Here is a 19,029-nt window from a genome sequence, read left to right as displayed (position 1 = left end):
ACAGTGTGCTGTTACTTTTGGATTTCTGGAAAGCAGCACACTAAGAACTGACACCAACACAGCTTGAGGGGTAGTTTCAATGTTTTAATTTGTGTTGTTTTACAAGTATAAAAGAAAACTCATAGGTCAGATCTTGCATACTCTTATGCACACAAATAACCTTTGCTGAGCCACCCTTTGTGTGACTCAAGACTACTCAAAAGAGTATAGTATTCAGCAGTAGCCCTAAACCCTTCCATGGAGCACACAGGCCCCTCTAACATTCATAGAGGAGAGTAAAAACACGGTGAACTTGCAGCAAGGGATCACTCATTCATACACAGACAGACACTGTACTCATACTGTCCTCTCCATGCAGCCATTGGGTGTACTGATAACAAAACCCTCCAGACTGTCAATGTCTGGAGAATAACTGCCTGCTCCAGCTTTACAGCACACTGTAGGTAAAAAAAAATCAGCTGCTCCCTTAAAGCCCTGCTCTAACACAGTATCGTTGTGCCTGTGGCTCCCCCCAGCACCTTTCCCCTGCAGTGACAGTCCAGCTGGATAAACCCCTCAGGGCTGGGCTCCCTGGCCCACGGTGACACCAGGCACTGCACAGGCAACAGCCCCTAGTGCTGGTGGAGTGTTTGAATTGTATTTGGTTATTCTGCACAACTAAGACAAAACCATAGGACTGTAATAGGACCCATATAAATTATTTTTCCCCTCTCATTACAGTGATTTAAATGTTCAGCTCCCTATGCATGCACTTCAGGAGACTGGTATAAAAATAAGAAGTAATATGGCACACACTCTAAATATGCATATACAGTACTCTGTGAGGTTTAATGGTACTCTGTATTCATTCTGAGCTCCTGGCTCTGTAACTCTCCTATTTTTGACTTCAACATTTCACTGTAGCACCAACCTGGCTGAGGTTTGTGTTTCACTGTTTCCAAACGGCACAATCACAACTGCACCACCACTGAAAGTGTCCAAAGTCTGCTTTGTACCCTCTCTTTAGGTATGAACTACTTCTACATATGAAGCTACTTTTTATATTTTCCCCCAAAGACTAACATTTTAGACCTGGGTACATCTGTACATAGGCAGCCACTGTAATTCCCTGATTATTGATATTGATGAGTGGCCAGCTATAAAGACATACTCAGTTTTGGTTAATAACATCTGAAAATTTGAGCCTGTGGGCTGAACTCCACAGGTCTGGAAGAAAGGGTTACATTCACCCTTGCTTCTTTAACTCATTACTGGAAAAGAAAAAGCAATAGTCTTTTACATCTAGAAAAGTACAGAAAAATGCTATACTGTACTTTTACATACAAAGGTACAGAGAAACATAGTCGTGTCTTCAAGGAGTCACTTCCCTATTCTATTCTCATCAGAGAAATTAGGATGGAGGTGTTTGGTGTCTTCCCTAGATATGAGGTACATTCCCATAGCACATACCTCAAAATCAGGCCAAAAATCCCATTACTGCCCACCAATAATTTAATGATATCTACATATACATACCATACACAGACACCTATTAAACAAAATGAAAATGTAACTCCATAATAAAACTGAAATATAAATATAAAGACATTCATTTACACTTTAGTAAAGAAAAAATAAAAGCAGGTTATGTCTTTGCAGCACTGCAGGTGACATATTTGATCATAAATGACCCCAGACCTGAGTTTGAGACACTTCTAAACCAATTATGATGACCTCATCACTATTAAGAGCTTCACATCCTGCATGATGACACGATGGAGGTCAAGCTTCAGACACTGGGAGATACTTTGGGTCATCAATTATTTGTTTCCATGAGCAGCCAAATTGTTTAACACTCAAAAGAAACGTTAGGAAGGTGCTAAGCAAACAAAGTGCTAAAAGCTTTCACTTAATTTGTGAAAATACATACGGGTTTGTGTATTCTAACTAAATTCTTGGGTGTTCATCTGCTAAAGCTTTCTCAGAAACTTGCAAAATACTTTTATTTGTGGTGATGTATTGCTGAGAACAAAAAGTCAATGACTTCCATTTTCTTTTTCAGACTTCAGGGTTGTAATACTTCTGAGGTAAAGAAGTCAAAGGGTTTTGAATTAATGACATTAAACTAATCATAACAAATCACAGCTCAAAAAGAAGGAATCAGCATCTTCTATCTCAGTACAAATAGCCAATGAGCTGCCTACTTGATGCACTACCAAACCCCTGACTATCAGGGTAGTGCTAATCTCTCTAATTTCAGCCATCTAAAAGGAAGATGGATAGTCAGAACTAATTGTGAAGGCATCTGGTTAACACTGAGTAACAGGTCTCCAGAGAGTGATTCATATCACCTACATTTTGAGATGGGGTGAGTCACTCCCTGGAGATGTGCACTGGAGAGCACTTATGGGACTGGTACACACTGTCTGCCCAGCCTCTGGATATTTACATAAAGTGAACACCGCCCTGACAACAGAAGATCACAAAATATTAAAGAAATAATAATGAAAGGAAAATGAGCTATTCCAGAACATCACAATTAATGCATTAAATTTAATTCCCTTACTAACAAGAGGTAAACATGAAGGGTGAAACAGTGCAAAGCCAATAACCCCTCCGTCCATTCTCAGTAACAGTCACATTTCTGTGTCAGTGCTGGTTAATTGGCTGTTTCATGGCAACCCAGACTACAGTGCATTGTGCAAGTCCAATTCTTCTACCACTGAGAGAAGTATTATCTTATTACACTGATTAGAGTGTAAAATAGTCTACAATTTGATCAAAGCAGACCACAGCTACAGTTCATACATAGTCCAGGTCTAAGCTCTGTTTCCGTGCTAGGGGGGCATGCCATATGGCATCCTATCTGAAATAAAATTCATTGCCTTCCATCCTCACTTCCTGAGTAAGATGAGCATCAGGACACTTTCTGAATGTCTCCAATAATGTCTCTAAAATAAGCATGTGAAAATAAACCTGTGTGCAAAAAAGCTCTGAAATAGAAATCTACAAACAACAATTGCTCTCCGTACACAAACACACACAGACACAAATACTCATACACTGTTCTCCACAAAAACAGGCATGTCAGCCATCATGCAGTGCTAAACCTGCAAGAAAGAAATCCTATCCACAAGACACAATGTCTAAGGTACACAACGTTCCCAGCAGGTGATCTGCCACCTTCTGAAGGCACCTACTTGCTTCCAGTTGTACTAGGCATTGGAAGAAACACTTTGATGAATACTCCTGTTTTGAGAATCTATTGTCTTGTTACTGCCCCGTGCTTCATCGGTATTTTCAGGGGATTTCATGGCCACCTTGCCTTTCAGTAGGGTGGATTTTTGATGCTGGCAAATAAAGTAGAGGATCTTGAAGCAAGACAGCAAAGCTTCAGTAATGCTGGAGGAGAAAAGCTTTTTGCACGGGTGACAGAACTGATAGAACACCAGCATGAAGAAGACGCCCATGCAGTACCCGATGAGGAGCTGCAGGAACAACATTGGGGCGCAGACATAGAGGTAGAAGTCTGTTCTGTAAATGTACCACATGAGCAGGAGGAAGGCGTTCTCCATCAGCCGCACGATGTAGTACACGGTCATCTGGTACCAGTTCTGGGACTTGCTGATCAGGTCGGGGTCGCTGAGCTCCACCTGCGCCGCCGACCAGCAGAACATGTTAATGCCGGCGTACAGGAACGTCAGCAGGCACAGGACGATGGTAGTGCCCACCCTGCTCAACTCCTTCTCTATGTTCTCAGGAAACGGCGACTTGCTAAGCCAGAAGATAATCCACGGGTAGAAGAAGAAACCTAAGAAATTCAGCAGCACGATGAGGAAAACCCAGATGCGAACGACTGACCCAAAAAGCACCAGCACCGTGACCCGCGTGGCGATCTCAAAGCTCCTCCACATGAAGATGCAGAGGTAGGCAGCGGGTTTCACACGGATGTCATAGTCATCATACTTGATCTTAATGGCCAGGATGTTGCAGCGTAAGGCGCCGTAAACAATCGACAGCAGAGAAAGCACCATGAAAATACCTGCAAGGAGAAAAGACGAATCAGGACCTTCAGCTCAGCAGCAGACATTGTATCAGAGGAGAGCAGGTGCAGTCACCATCACAGCACTCCTGGGGATTGCCAGCAGGGCATAACGCCACAGGAGCCATTCCCAGCCTATTCCTGTGTGAAGGAAATAATCTCTACCCCAGTTAAAGCCGGCACATTACTCTCTTTTGGTCCCCCTTTCATACTTATTCAAGTGGCTGGCCAGAAAAAGAAGGCACTCAGCAGTCATAATCATCTCTCCCTCCTCGCCCTGCTGAGGGCTGTTCATACACAGGCTGTCCTTGGTAATTTCACAGCTCAGTCGTAAGACTATCCAGCTTGCTCCCAAACTCCCACAGTACTCCACAAGGCACAGGGAGCTACTCCCTTTCCAGATAGAAGAGAAACTCCAAAATAGAAGCTGAAACTTTGGAGCAACTTGGACATGCAGATAATTTGGTGCTTATGAAGTTCTGTGTCAAAGTAAATCACAAAAAAGGTATGTGATACAGCTCAAAATTGAAAGCTGAAAAAATTTAAGCACAGCACTGTCCACATTGTCTCTGATTGTGTCGAGAGATATTTACTCACCTGCCTGCATTGTGTTTTCCTATACATCAATTTCCTTTATACACCCATCTGTGTCATGCATTAAAAAAACCACACCTACTAAAAATATCTTTGAATTCAGATCAGTTAATTTTCTGTACCTCCCATCTACCCAGAATCCCTGAAAAGAAGGTTTCACATTTAAACTCTGCAGAAAATGAAGGCAGAGATCAGATGTTACTTGGCACTGCAGGAGGGCATCCTGTGTTGCCATGCCAAGGTACAAATGTATTTGAATTCTGGACCCAGAGAATAAACAAAGTGCTAACTGCCCACAGTTTTTTAGTATTTGCATACACAAATACATAAATACTTATTCACAATTTTTACCAACATGCTGAATAGCTGATATTGCATCAGATAAAATAATCAGTTGGGAATTCCTAATTATGTCAATAGCATTTGCAATGGTTAGTAACCAGTGTTTTCTGCAGCCTTCAATTAGTTTGTGTGCCAATATCTTACAAATAAATTGGATTCCCTGTTTTGCTATACCTATATGGCTAAAATTATCAGGATTTGGGTTTTTCTCTTAATTATAAGTCACTAACTTCTAAGCAATCCTTCGGAAGAAACAAGTGTATTTTAAGTTCTCTAACAACTTTCCAAGACAATTTTCTCTACTTCAGCTAATCTCTTTTCTTTTATGATCCACAAACACCTCTGAATTACTCTGGAAAATAATTAAGTCATTATATCTAATTTTCCAAAGCAGTCAGTAAGGTGAAAGGCATTTATCATTTTAAATGGTAATTTTGTACATGCCAGTTTGGTGGAACATATATTCTCTGAAAATATTTATGTTGAAATTGTTAGTAGGTAGCCAGTATCTTTTAAACAACTTTCTTACAGCACTGAATAATGTCACCAGTAATGACATAAAATAAGCATGTGGCAATAATCCTATGTGCAAAAAGGTACATAGAGCTGGGCATTTAAAATGTTATATCTTGGAAAAGCATCAGCTGAAAGCAGAAGAGCAGGTGAGTTCAGTCAAGAATATTGCTTGATGTCCTATGGCTTTTTACAAAATCTTTCCTGTAGTTTTGAGCTGTGAAAGAACATAAATTCCAGCAGCTAATGAAGCAAAAGAATATTCTTAGAATTAAAGGAACATAAAGACATATCCACCAGGGACTCAGTGCTGCTGTGCTGGAACTCTGCTTGCTTTCTGCTTTGACAAGCCAAAACATTGATCTTATTCCCCAATTTCACTTCAGGGAATCTATATTAGTATCAAACCTATCTTATAAACTCAAGCTTTCAAAAGAGGCATTTCTCCACTGATAGAAAATAGGTCATGCTGACTCTGGTTTAATACACTAGTCCAGTCCTACTCCTTTCCTAAAAGCTCATTATTGTCACCAAACCTTCAGTTCAAACATGATTTTTAACTCTGTGAGAAAGATGGTTTGAAGCAACCACAAAGGGAAGTAAGAGAGGGTGACACTTTTTGCTTTTACTCATCCTGAGCAGGCAAAGAAATGCAAATTTAAAAGGCAAAGTATCTTCTAGAACAGTTTCAAATCTTTTAACAGTCTTTATAAAGGTGGCATTTCTCTTCTTCCTTCCTCCTCCCAAAAGGCTGTCTTTTTCTTACAAATCAGAGGTGGACACTCACAGAGTCATCCAGGGAGGCAGTGATTTACTTTGTTGTGTTTTGTTATTAAATCCAAAGTCATTTCAAGACCTGGTCCTTCCCACTTCAGAAACTGCTGAGACAGTGAATTCTGCTCTAGATGAGCTACCTCACAAGTGCCACTGTAATCTATTATAGATACTATAGTTTCATGTATACAGAATAGAACTAGGACTCAGATTAGGCTAATACATGTGCCTTCCAATATTGTATTACATTCAACATTTTTACACTTTTCATGATAAACAGTCACCAAAGTTTTACGTCACTCATCACTAACCTCAAGAGTTAGTCCTGCTTTTGCAGCTTTCTGGTTGTCTTGATCTTACATTCTTGGAAGACTGTGAAATGGCAGTTTTGAAGAATGCCAAACATTGGCAAGACCCCAACAATCCAAAAGAAAACATCCAGAGAAATTAAAGAATGCCATGAAATACACAAGAAATATGCAGCATGGCTCTAGGTGACAAAGGGCTAGGCAAGGATGCATGCTCTTTTCAAAAGTGTTCAAGCCAGCACTGGAAGCAATAAGGAGTTTCAAACAGATTTGAAAGGGACAAGCCATGCCCCCAGCTTCAGGTTCTCAGGTGATACCAACCTCATAACCCCTGAAGAATTTGCACAGAATGACAGGGTATATAGGAATCCAGAAAAAATAGCAGATCGATGAGGAGACAAGACAAAATATGTGGAAATCAAAATAAAAGACAGTGATAATTATAACAAATGCAAATGGAAGAGAGCCTGAAATTTGGAGGGCTCAAATTTCAAAGAACAGGGAAGATGAAGACATCTGAAGTGTGGAATAAGAACTGGCCTGGCTGGATAAAGAGATTGCAGAAAGTTTTGGTATATCAGCAGCTATGATACACACAACAAGAATATGGTTAGGACTCTTGTTTTTCTGATGAATGAGCTCTAACAAACATTGACACCATTCCTGACCCTTTTTTTGGGTTTTTTTGCATCTCTGTATTTTAGAATTACACCTGTATGGAGATACTTCTGAGAAGCATGAAATAACTGCTGCATCTGGAAGTGGGTTCACCAAACTCTGGTGAGCCAGCTTATCTCTGGTCATTTCACCCAAGGAATGTCACTTACCAGTTTGTGATTACAACCTAGCAGTGACTGAAAAAGCTAGAAGCAACAGAGCATTAGAAATTATTATTAAATATGCAATTCTCTGATAATCTGGAGCACAGGACTTCTCTTTTGAAATCATGACCAGTAAGGTAAAACCAGTTATACAAGAAAGATAATAAAAAGGCAAACTTTTTCAAGTAAATGCCATCTACAGCAAAGTGACTGCAGATTTTGCCAATAGCACCAGTCAGCAAAGGATTCAATCACACTGTCCTGATCCCACATAACAAATGCCATGGTTATTTGAAGGACCTACCTTAGATATGAAGAACTCAGGAACTGAAATGAGTAATGTCTTCCAAGAAACTACTGCTATGATATGTTGGCTTTGGCTGGGGGAGAGTTAATTTGTTTTCTAGTAGCTGATTCAGTGCTGAGTTTGGATTCAGTATGAGAATAATGTTGATAACACACTGCTTTAGTTGCTGCCCAGCAGTGCTTTAAGTCAAGGACTTTTCAGTTTCCCATGCTCTGCCAGTGAAGAAGTACACAAGAAGCTGTGAAGAAGCACAGCCAGAACAGATGATCCAAACTATCCAGAGGGATATTCCATTCCATTGGTATCATGCTCAGTGTATGATACCAATGGGGGAAGGGCTGATTGGTGTTAGGGCATGGTTTGTGCATCACTTGTCTTTCTTGGTTTGTTTTTTCTTCTCCATCTCTCTCACTCTGCCCCTCTCACCCCTCTCTATCCCCTTCACTACTACTACTACTACTACTATTATTACTATTATTACTATTGTTATTATTGCATTTTACTTTATTTCAATTATTAATTTGTCACCTTAGCCTCAGCCTCCATAGCTGTGAAGCTGGTAAAGATCCTCTCATGGTCATAGTGATACAACAAGAGCTATTTAGTATTTCAGTGGAAATGCATCTTCAAGTTCCCAGAGGTGCCTAAATCCTTTCTTAGAATGAAAAGCTGTTTGTCCCATGACCAGCTGGAGATGGCTCTTCATTTAGCAGTGAGCCAGGAAATCAAGAGCACGTCATGAAAGTAAGATGGTGAATCCCACACTAAGAGAGATGTGTCCTGGTAAATCCATGTTGTGCAGCGCTGCTTGGTGAAGGCTTAACAGCTTGGGTCCAGACATGAGATGACCACAGCTGCATAGCAGCTTACTGAGTCCTGCCTTTTGATTCCAGAATCAGAGTCTGGCACAAGTAAAGACAGTTCATGTCCTCAGTTCATATTTAAAACTGTATTCCTGAAAGTACACCTTCCCTAAGGCAGCATGACAAAACTAGCTCTGCAGTGTACCCCAAGGAATTTTCCAGAAAGTTTTTCTCAAAAACCAAAATGGAATGAAAGTAATTTTATTTCTTCTTCATGAAGACAGCTCAGTCCCTCCAGCTGCCTCCCTCTCATTCCATAATGGTCAATTTATCAAATCAGTGTTTTTATAGCAACCCGAGTGTGCTACAGAAGGTGTCATAGTCTAAAACATGACGATATGAACTTGAAAGCAACATCACCATCAAAAGCTACCAGGGAGATGAAACCCATTGCCCAATGCTCGGTTCTTGTGCAGGGCAGCTATAATTGACTGCCCTCCCACCCAAACACCAAAAAGGTCATAACAACAGCTCCACCTACTTCTGGCAACCGTGACCTCCTGCTGCAGGACACAGATATAGAGCTGGAGCGTGAGCTGGGGTGCCGAGCCGAGGAACGCCTGGATGACAGAGGCCCTGCTGAAGGCAGACCTGTGTGTGCGCAGCTTGCCTTCAGCCTGCCCCACTTCCTTCTCAATCTCCTCTGAGAACCCATCCTTGGGCATCTGCCTCTTCTTTGTGATGCTGACATAGGGCTCTTCCACTCTTTCAGCACGGAAGTAAATGTAAAGGGCTTCCACACACCTACAAGCAAACAAGTAGATAGAGTAACAGGCAAAAAAGAAATGAAAAGTGTCCTCACTTTCTCGTATTTTAAAAAATCACATACTAAGTTCTAAGCCATTTTTTTCATAGAGCAAAGCCTGTAGGTTTTCTACTCCTGGTAAACTTGGAATATGACAGATTTCATTTTTTTAAATATGAACTACATGTTACTAGAGGACAAGAACCTGGCAGTGCCCTTTGGGCTGCTTGTAGTACTCAGACTTGGGAGGAAGTTTTATTATTTTCTATGGGCTGCCCTTGCTCTCTGGTATCTCATTAAAGTCTCTAACTTTCATTCACGACAAGGATGCCAAACCCAGGACCCAAACTGGAACTGTGTTTCTTCAGATTCTCATGGGTTTTTTCTCCTAGTTATCTGTACATCTGTGACATGCTAATGGGACATGGCAATAAACTCACTTTTCACACCTCTGCCTTAGAATATCTTGAAGAGAGAAGCTCAGGGTATGTGCAGGTGCACACACTTCAAAACTTTACCAAGCAATTGTTCAAAACACCAGTTACATGCTATAGCAGTGAAAAGGAACAGTTTTGAGCCTCACAACCCTTGAAATCAACATTTTTTTTAAAGGCACAAGAATAGGAACTTTAGTTCTTAAGTGTGGTTACATTAATTGTACTGTTAAAGGACTATTAAATAAAATCTCACAAAAAAGATTCTAAGTAAGAAGATACAGTGTTTCCTGTTGCAACAGCTCTTCATACTTTAAACACAGTGGGAGCCAAACCCACTTGTTTATACAGGTCTAACCTACTGCCTACTGACTTCCAAAGAACAAACTGCTGCCAGCACATACACTTCCCATAAATATCGTTATACTACTTGCTGCCTTTACCCATGCACAGAGACAAATCCATACATTTGGAAGAGAACAGGAAAGGTTGTCTCCAGAAAATGCTGTGGCAACAAGGACAATCTGGCTCCTTGAGCATTAAAGAAGATAACAGTCCCAGAGAGATAGTTGCAAGGAAAAAACAGTTCCTGCGACTTCCTTCCAATGACTGTTTTCTAATTGGCTACACCATGATGGAAACTATTCTAAGAGAATTACTTGGGTGTGAAGGTGTCAAGGGCAGGCTTGGGCATCAAGCAGGGCCCAAAACATACAGGGAAGTATTTGCACTTGTCTGGGAAGTAATAACAAGAAAGGAACAACACAGGAACAGATGAAATCACAAGATGAGAGGGAGGGGAGAAGAAAGAAAAAATTTACTTCTCTTTATTTTAATAAACGTTACGTCATTTTTTGCTCTAACTGGACCACTAGCAAGTTTCAGCTGCTCTAGATGAAGAGCAGTTTTGGGATTGTGTAGTACTGTTCCTGATTCACTAGGCTTCAGCTATCATTATGACTAAAGCTATTCAACCTTTCTATTCAAAGCTGCTCTGGATGCTCCATTCACAGAGGTGACTTTCTGTCTTCCCCTCGTTAATATTTTCACTCCCTGTCAATCTTGTTCCACATGAAAGAATCCATACAGCCAAAAATAAAGTGTGAAAAATTAATAAAACACTGTGGCTTTATGGAGCCAGCATAGATTCTGAAATCAACAAATTGATTTTATTCCAAAAAGAAAGATCCCAGACCATTTTTGTCTCATTTAGTATTCACAGCCATGCATTCACCCTGAGCTGAGGGCAAGTCTGAGTATATTATGGAAAACTAGATCTCAGCATCAGGCTCTGAACTCTTGCTGTGTGTGACTAGAAGCAGATACAGTCTAGGGACCTGTAGAAAAAATATGGAGTGATCCCACTAAAGAGATCAGATTTATGAGACTACTGATACTGTTATAATAGCAAACATTATAATCAACCAAACACTGAGTTTTGGAGTTTATTTATTAGCTGGGTATTAAATAGCAGTATATTGTTTGTAATGGGGATGTTTTGTCCATACAGAAAAGCACACATAATACGAAACGGTCTGATAAGCAAACCTGAGAGCCAAATGGGGCTCTTACCACTACAACAGAGTAATAAAAAATGCTTTTATGAAAGCATTCAGATTACATTGATAACGATGCCCATTTTCTCCCAGGCCCTGCCAGGCCCATGCAAGCCTTCTGGGAAAGATAACAAATGTGCTCAGAATTCCAGCTGGTGCCACTGCCCAAGGAACTGCTTCAAACAGGAGCAGACTGGCAGTTGACACACCAAAAAGAACAAGCATCAATCTAAAAATTTAAGAAATAAAGTGTGAGAGGGGCACAGGCACTTGAATGACCATCCAGGTGAGAAGGGTCCAGGACTGTGACGAAGAATGAATGCAGATCATGTTGCTGTGTCAGACTGTGACTTTGCCTACAAAGTACGTGCTGAGGGGTTGTCTTTAAATGAACCACCTGGCTTGCTCTTTTTTAGCATGAAACATAACTAAAAGACAATGCAAAAAGGGGATTGCTTCATGGCAGCTTTCCCCCACAGTTAAAAGCTCCTGCATCATGGTGAATTCCGCAGAAGACCTCACTGCTGCTCTGCTCCAGAGGGACACGAGTGAGAGATCCCAACTTCTGCACAATCCATCTCCTGCAAAGATGTTTAGGGCCCCTCCAAAAGCCCTTCACATGGTATCAAGAGCAGAAGGCAAGCAGCTGGCTGTCTCCTCTGCATGTAAGGCACTGACAACGACAGCACAGGCTCTGAAGGAACTAAAATTGCTCTGAGGAAAAAAAAGTTAGATCTACTTTCTACAGTGAAAGTTAAGAGGTAAGAAAAGGATGGTGCTGTTTTCTCCCCTGCTGCCATATCTTGGCAGAAAGAAGAGCCATGCTTTTTTCAGGGATCCTGATGGTGCCCACAAAGAGTGATTCAGCCGCAACACATTTGTCTTCTCCACAGTAAGTAGGAGGAATAATCCTACCCTTATATTCTTGCTGAGAGTGAGCACCTCGTTTCCTCTTTTAATCATGGACGTGTGGGATTGGAACACAGGCAAAATAATGGTGGTGTGAAGAGGGAGAAGGCAATGAAAACAGGGAACTTTCCACACCCAACTAGCACTCCAAGAACAAACAGCTATTTGAGAACTATCCAAACACACCTTCTGCAAATGTAAGGGCAGATTTCTCTAATACTTAAATTTTACTAATCCTTCTCTTCAGAGAAGTGTGCAAAAGACTTATCAGTCCTGCAGATTTACTTACCTGCATCAGGCAAGGATCTGTTGCTCACCCATTGTTCTACCTTTTATGCGCATTGACTTTCTGTTCATCTTTCTGTTCATCATGGACACCTAACACATCTGCTTAAGAATAAAGGAAAGAAAATAGCCTGAAGAGAGACTAGACATATTTTTCCCATCTAGAAAAGAGGGAGGCACATCAACAGTTGTAAAGTTTGGAGCTAGCAGGATCTCCTACAGTGAGGTCTGCCAATGAAGTCCTACAAGGAAGGGCAGTTCTTAGACCTGCTCTATCTTGAACAGTTAAGCAGGTCACTAGCAAAGATAGGCTACCTGAGAGAGACAAGCCTTCTGCACAATGTCACTGAAGCATTATCTGCACCATTAGAGCTTATTAGATTTCAAACTGCAGAATTAGATGCTCAAAACATGAATGACTATAAAAAAAAAATTAGGGTTTTTGTTTCTTCCTTTTTTCACTTCCTGCAGGTCACAGAATCAAAGTTTGGCCATAACAGCAGCTCCTCTGGCAGTTTGATACAAGCTTCCTCCTACATTTTCTGTGCTGCTATCTACATCGTACACGTAATTGTTTCTCCTTATGCCTTGAGGAACAAAGGCTGATTGCATTAAAAAAAAAAAAAAAGTCTATTGTTTATATCCTTGTCCTATTATGACCTGAGGAAAACAGTTATTAGTGTTCTATATAGGGGACCTATTATATTTACTTGAGATTTTTTCTGCAAGAGCCCATCCTTCTGCTGACCTAGCTCTCCCCTGACTGCGTCTCCTCAGAGAACAGGTTGGGCCCACACTGCACTAACAGAGCACCAGGGAACAGAGCTCCAAAGACATCTGCAGTCACTCAAACTCCCGGAAGCTGGTACCAGAAGGAAGCACTGCCAGGTTCACACCAGTTGGTTTTGATGGTGCCACTTCAGTACAGCCTTGAGTAGATCAGGTGGGAGGGAACGCCTGCATCCAGCAGACTCATGGTCCCACCACCACCAACATCCCCAGTGTGTGACTGCAAGCCCCAACTGGCCAAGTCAATCTGTTGGAAATCTGCACTTCAGCTCTTGACCTTTTCATTACTTGAAGAATTGAAAAGGGCAAGCAAGTTAACAGGGAGTTCTCTGGGGCCCATCATGAAGGCTAAGGACAAAAGCAGGCTCAGGGGGAACATTATCGCTCTCCATAACTCCTCAGGAGATTGTAGTGAGGTGAGGATCAGTCTCTTCTCCCAAGATATGGACAGGACAAGAAGAAATGGCCTAAAGCTGGTCCGGGGAGGTCCAGGTGGGTATTAGTACAGATTTTTTCACTGAAAGGGCAGTCAGGCATTGGAATAAGCTGCCCAGGGAAGTGGTGTAATCTCCATGCCTAGAAATATTCAAAAGGCATGTGCATGTGGCATTCATGGACATGGTTTCGTGGTGAACACAGCCATGCTGGGTTATCAGTTGAACTCAGTGGTCTCAGAGGTCTTTTCCCTAAACAATTCCCTGATTCTCTGAGGGGTAATTAACAGTTTGAAGAAATCATTGAGTGTAGAGCTGTACACCAGCAAAGCTACCTCCAGTAATTATGTATTGGAATTGTAGCAGCACTTAAAATCTCAAGATGACCTTGGTGCTACAAGTGCCATCCAAAGGAAGGGAACAAAGAGACAGGCTCTAGCACAGCAGCAGCCTGAGCCAAAAAGCTCATCATGACCTTCCCTAGAGAAAAGACAAAAGTAATAAACCTCTTGTTTACACTGACTACTGTTTTAAGTAATTTTTCCTGTATTAATTTACCTAACGTGGTTAAAGAATCTCCTTTTATTAAAAAAAAAAACCCCAAGCCCAAAACCACCCAAATACATCTTCTAAGCATCCAGACAAATTAGTGCATTCATGAGGAGTGGCACTGACCTGAAATGCTGCAGGAATCCTCCATGATGCCCAGAAGCCTGCAGTCACTTTGTTCCAGCCAAGTCTCTGCAGAGCCTCTGGCATGCCCTGCATCCAAAGGATCACAGCCAGGCCACTAAGGGAAATAGGAATTTTGCCCTACAAATTCCTCCGAATTTAGAGAAACTCCTAGGGAGTGGGAGAAGAAATTAAAAAAGGGTACATCAACACTAGACCAAAAGTCCTCTCCAGGAAGAGGGATGCTACCTAATTTTAGTCCTTCCAGTGGCAGCAGCAGGACAGCGAGTGCCTCCCGAACAGGTGGAGTGTGGGTGTTTGGGGAAGGTGGTGGCATGCACGAAGGTTCTAGGAGAGAAAGTACTCTTTTTCCACTACTCAGATGATTCAAAATAGGCTGAATCATTTGGCTTGCAAGGCTAAATACCCTCCTTCCCTGCCAAGATATTTTCAAACCATTCCCCAAAATTTAGAGGGTTATTTTAAAGGAAAAAAATCAAGGGAAAATAAAAAAATCTAGATTTTAAGATGATGAAGAAAAACTCGCACAACACACATGGGCTGATGGTAAAGCAGTGCACTGATATCTGAGTATTTAAATCTGAACAGAGGAATCCTGACTATTCTGTATCATACCAAACCAAGCAGAGATAGTTAAAAAGTTAGTGTTAAGTTTGTTTTAAAGCCAGCCAAAGGTGCCAGCCCTCTGTTGCAGCATGTCATCACACACAGCCTCAAGGTCCTTAAACGCTTCATTCCCATGCTACAAGCAGACAGAACCTGGGGAGGCTCTACTGCCTGTGTCCTATCTGAGCTAACTTCACCCAGCCCTCCCTAAGCAGCCCTGGGCTGTGCCAGTGAGGCACAAGAGTCCAGGCAGGGAGGATGGAGCCAGGCTTCACACAGGGGAAGCAGATGACTGAGAGCAGCAGGATTCTCTGGAGCAAAGGAGCAGAGGTTTGCCTACAAGGATGGAGCAAAATGCCTCCAAGGACAATGGTCCTTTTCAGCTTACAAAAAGTTGAAACCACAGTGCAGTGATGATACAACCAGAAGATACTTTGCCTTCTAGCTATCACCTGAGCCTTGTGTGCATGCCAGTCCACACAGGGTAGAAAGCCTCCTAAGCAAAGTAGGGAAAGGGAAGGTATTTTGTGTGCTGAAAACACCACAAGATTTACAGAGCAGAGCTATATCTGAGAGGAAGCAATCAGTTTCCTCTTCTGACATACAGCAATCTTTAGTTGCAGGAAGGCAAGGAAGGAAAAAAGCTCCAAAACCTTTTACTGTCTCAAATCACTCTGCCTTCCCAGACTTTTGTGCTGTACCCTACAAACTGATACATTCCCCTAAAGTAATAAGAAGTTGTTTTGTATCTAACTTTTAATTTGTAGAGTCCTCCCAGCCTTTAGCAGAAAATAATTTTTTCAGGTAGCATGAATGTACTAACCTATTTAATTAGTAATTTTAATTCCAGTTATCCTGGGTTTAGAGAGAGGTCAACATAAATCACTTTGTCATGCCTAAATGATGCCATGGGGACTGTGGCACAGTATGCTGCAGCACATCCAGAACATCTCCAAACCTCCTGGAAATGCTAAGTTTGTAAATCTTTGAGAAAGGAAGAAGTGCAGAGTCGGCAACACACCAGAGGAGAGGAGAGGGCTTCCATATGCTCACTAGTTTTACAGCAGTTTTACAGAGATTGCAGCTGGGAGTTCCCCAGATAGCAGGAACTGTGATCTGCACAAGATAAGGTTTGAGTTGTAAACAGAAAACTTGATGTTGAGAAAGAAACAGAAAGTCAAGTCAAGCTTGGTGCTTGAGGTCAAAATATAAATCCATGTTCCTTTCATATAATTAAAAAGAAAATCCTTCCATTTCTTCTTGTTGCTCAAATCCTTTGCTTTTTCATATATTCTACCTTGACATTATTCTCACCTTGTCTGACCTCAAGAAATTAATTTAGAATAACAAAGATCATGTACTTAAATTTGGACAGTTTCTTTCTCTTGGGTTCGTCTCTTATTTCCCAAGAATGTGGAAGCATTTTGCTCTTAGCTTTTAGCTTGATTCGCTCTTTGCTCTTAGCTTGATTTTTTTAGAGAATCAGAGCTCTTTAAGAATTGTTAAGCCATAACCTGAAGTCTTCAAAATATTAACAAAGCAAGAAAAAAAAAATCCATGCATAGTTAAGGAAGAAGTCAAGCTTTTGAAGTGTAAGGTATTTTGCAACATCTAAACTGTTCATCTTAGTGTGAACAAATCTTTCTTTTACATGCTATCTAGAAATTTCAAAACGTTGGAGATACTTCTCCTAGCCTCTACTACAGACACACTGCATTTAATTCCCGTTCTTTTTAAATAAGAGATTCGAATATAAATTTAAAATTAATGTCCCCAGGAAACATTTTGTCTTGGGAGTTGCACACTGCTGTAATTTTTCCTCTAAATATTTGGGTTTTGTTTTTTTTGGTTTTTTTTTTTGTTTGTTTGTTTTTTTCCTAAGGGAATTTTCAGAGATATTGAATAGAAAAATAATCTCCAAAGCAATTTGGGTCAGGAAGCTCACGTTTGGAGAGAAGAGGCAGACTAGAGCATCACTGACGTTCCAAGATGCACGGATGGGATGGGTACTATCGCTATTCTAAACTTGTAACCGAGTGAAGAATCCCCCGTTCTCTCTTGGAAGTGATCTGAGAGCAAAGCGCGGTGGATGAGGCAGCAGCGAACAGACACAACCATCTGCAAGGAGCCACGGGGATGGAGACCCATGGCAGAGCGGGACGCGGAGGGGCTGTCGCGGCTCCCCGGCAGCGCCGAGCCGCTTTCCCCAGGGCTCGCCCGCGGTTTGTTCCCGAGGCATTCCCGAAGGACGCCGCTCCTCCCGCAGCCGCGGCAGGACGCGCCCGGCGGCGCAGAGCGGGAGCGGCCCCGCCCGCAGCGCACAAAGGCCGGGGGGCTCCGGCCGCGGCCCGCTGACGGCGGCACGGACTCACCGACCTGACGAGCGGCCCCAGCTGCAGCAGGTGCAGCAGCAGCACCAGCGGGCGGTCGCGGCTCACGTCGCGGTGGATGAAGACCAGGCTGAGCTGCACCAGCGCGCAGGGCACGAGGGCGAAGAGCAGCGTCAGCGTCTGCCACATGCGATCCCCCGCGTGGCGGTACGCCGCGCTCAGGCACAGCGCGGCCGCCGTCTCGGACATGAAGAGGACGAGGGAGATGAGGACGGAGCCCGGGAATTTCATCGCGGCGGCCGCCACAGCCCGGCCCGCCCAGCCGCCGAGGAGCACTGGGGCCCGCTCCCCGCCAGAGGGAGCGCCGCGCTCGCCGCCGGCCCGCGGCCTCTGCAGCCTGGGGCTGGATCCGCGCCGGAGGTCCATCCCGACCGCGCTTGGATCCTGCCCGGCTCTGGATCCCGGCCGGGGCTCGGGCCCGGGTGGGCTGGAAGCGGAGGAAGGTTCCCCGGCGGTGCGCGGGGAGCTCCCCGCCATGGTGTCTGCTTCAGCCGTCAGACACACGAGTGAACTGAGGGGGCTGGCGGGAAGGGGCCAGCGGGGCCTCAGGGCGCTCCGTCAGTCTGGGGGTCGCACGGCCACGGCACCGCTCAGGCCGCAAAGACAACACACACGGCACCGAGAGCCGCGAACAGGCTCTCCTCAAACACCTCCAGCCACTTCCCTGGGCAGCCCGTTCCCATGTCTAATCATCCTTTCTGTGGAGAGGTTCCTCCTCATGTCCAACATAAACCTTCCCTGGTGCAGCTTAGGATCATGTCCTCTAATCCTTATCACTGTTTGCGTGTGAGAAGAGACCGACCCTCACCTGGCTACACCCTCCTGTCAGGGACTTGTAGAGTGATAAAATAGAGATCTGAAAGGAAGAGGCAAGGGCCAAGTCTGTACCAGGAAGAAAATAACCCTGTGCAACAATAAAGGCTGAGAGATGATTTAATAAATAAATAAATTCAATAAATAAACGGTAAATAAATAAAAAATGAACAAACCCCACAACAAGACCAAGCAAACAAAAGGATAAAAAGGAGTTGTGAGCGCTGGGGAGCCTTGCCTGATGCACCCTCAGCCTGATACAGCTGACACAGCTCAGCCTCCCTGATCAGGGCAGTGTGGCAATATCAGAGGTGCCCTTTAGCACTTGGCCAGGTGGCTTTCCTCTTGCTTGCCAGACCTTTTCCTTCAGAGGTTCCTTGGGCCACAGAGCCCTAAGCCATGGCAGCCGCTGTTGACCTGCAGCATTTGACCGCTGTCCCTGGGCCTTTCCCCCTCTCCGGCAGGATCCTTTCTCCCTCACCAAATTTCAGAATTTTCTCCAAAATTCTGGAGTCTTTCTGGAGATATGTACAATCACCCCAGCAGCATCATCAATGCCTGCTGGATGAGCAGCACAAGGTGACAGCTTGAGGAAAAGACAAGCCTTTGTAGTCCCTCCATGAGATCCTGAACCTGAGCACCTGGCAAGAAACAAAACAGAGGTGCCAGGTTGGCAGATGGTGCCTCTGTCCAGCACAGGATTCTCCAGTCATTGTTTCTCTCCCTCCTCTTGGTGCAGGTGCTTGGTTCAGCTGGCTCTGGTGATAGATCTTGTTTCTCCTTGCCTGTTCCCAGGTAATTGCTGATCTGCATGTAGGGGTTAGCTACACAC

At 43.3% G+C, this 19,029-nt stretch overlaps 1 protein-coding gene across 1 annotated transcript; it reads right to left on the bottom strand.

The window, feature by feature from the left end:
- Positions 1 to 1,614: 1,614 nt before the first annotated feature.
- On the bottom strand, positions 1,615 to 17,638 carry XK (X-linked Kx blood group antigen, Kell and VPS13A binding protein). The gene is made up of 3 exons (XM_066314033.1): positions 17,371 to 17,638; positions 9,025 to 9,287; positions 1,615 to 4,021 (listed from the first exon to the last, which is right to left on the bottom strand). Exons 1-3 carry the CDS (start codon positions 17,613 to 17,615, stop codon positions 3,195 to 3,197), a joined length of 1,335 nt encoding a protein of 444 aa, XP_066170130.1. The 5' UTR covers positions 17,616 to 17,638; the 3' UTR covers positions 1,615 to 3,194.
- Between the last annotated feature and the right edge of the window lie 1,391 nt (positions 17,639 to 19,029).

This window comes from Sylvia atricapilla, chromosome 2, assembly GCF_009819655.1.
Source record: "Sylvia atricapilla isolate bSylAtr1 chromosome 2, bSylAtr1.pri, whole genome shotgun sequence".
Classification (NCBI taxonomy): Eukaryota; Metazoa; Chordata; class Aves; order Passeriformes; family Sylviidae; genus Sylvia; species Sylvia atricapilla.
Note: the sequence above shows the minus strand (reverse complement) of the source record. Positions and strands in the feature narration are given on the sequence as shown.

Excerpts from the sequence above, each read along its gene's own strand:
- XK (XM_066314033.1), bottom strand. The coding sequence starts at position 17,615 with ATGAAATTCCCGGGCTCCGTCCTCATCTCCCTCGTCCTCTTCATGTCC. Across the intron at positions 9,288-17,370 it reads CAGCTGGGGCCGCTCGTCAG|GTGTGTGGAAGCCCTTTACA; the intron begins GTCGGTGAGTCC and ends GTTTGCTTGTAG. Across the intron at positions 4,022-9,024 it reads GGAGGTCACGGTTGCCAGAA|GTATTTTCATGGTGCTTTCT; the intron begins GTAGGTGGAGCT and ends TTCTCCTTGCAG.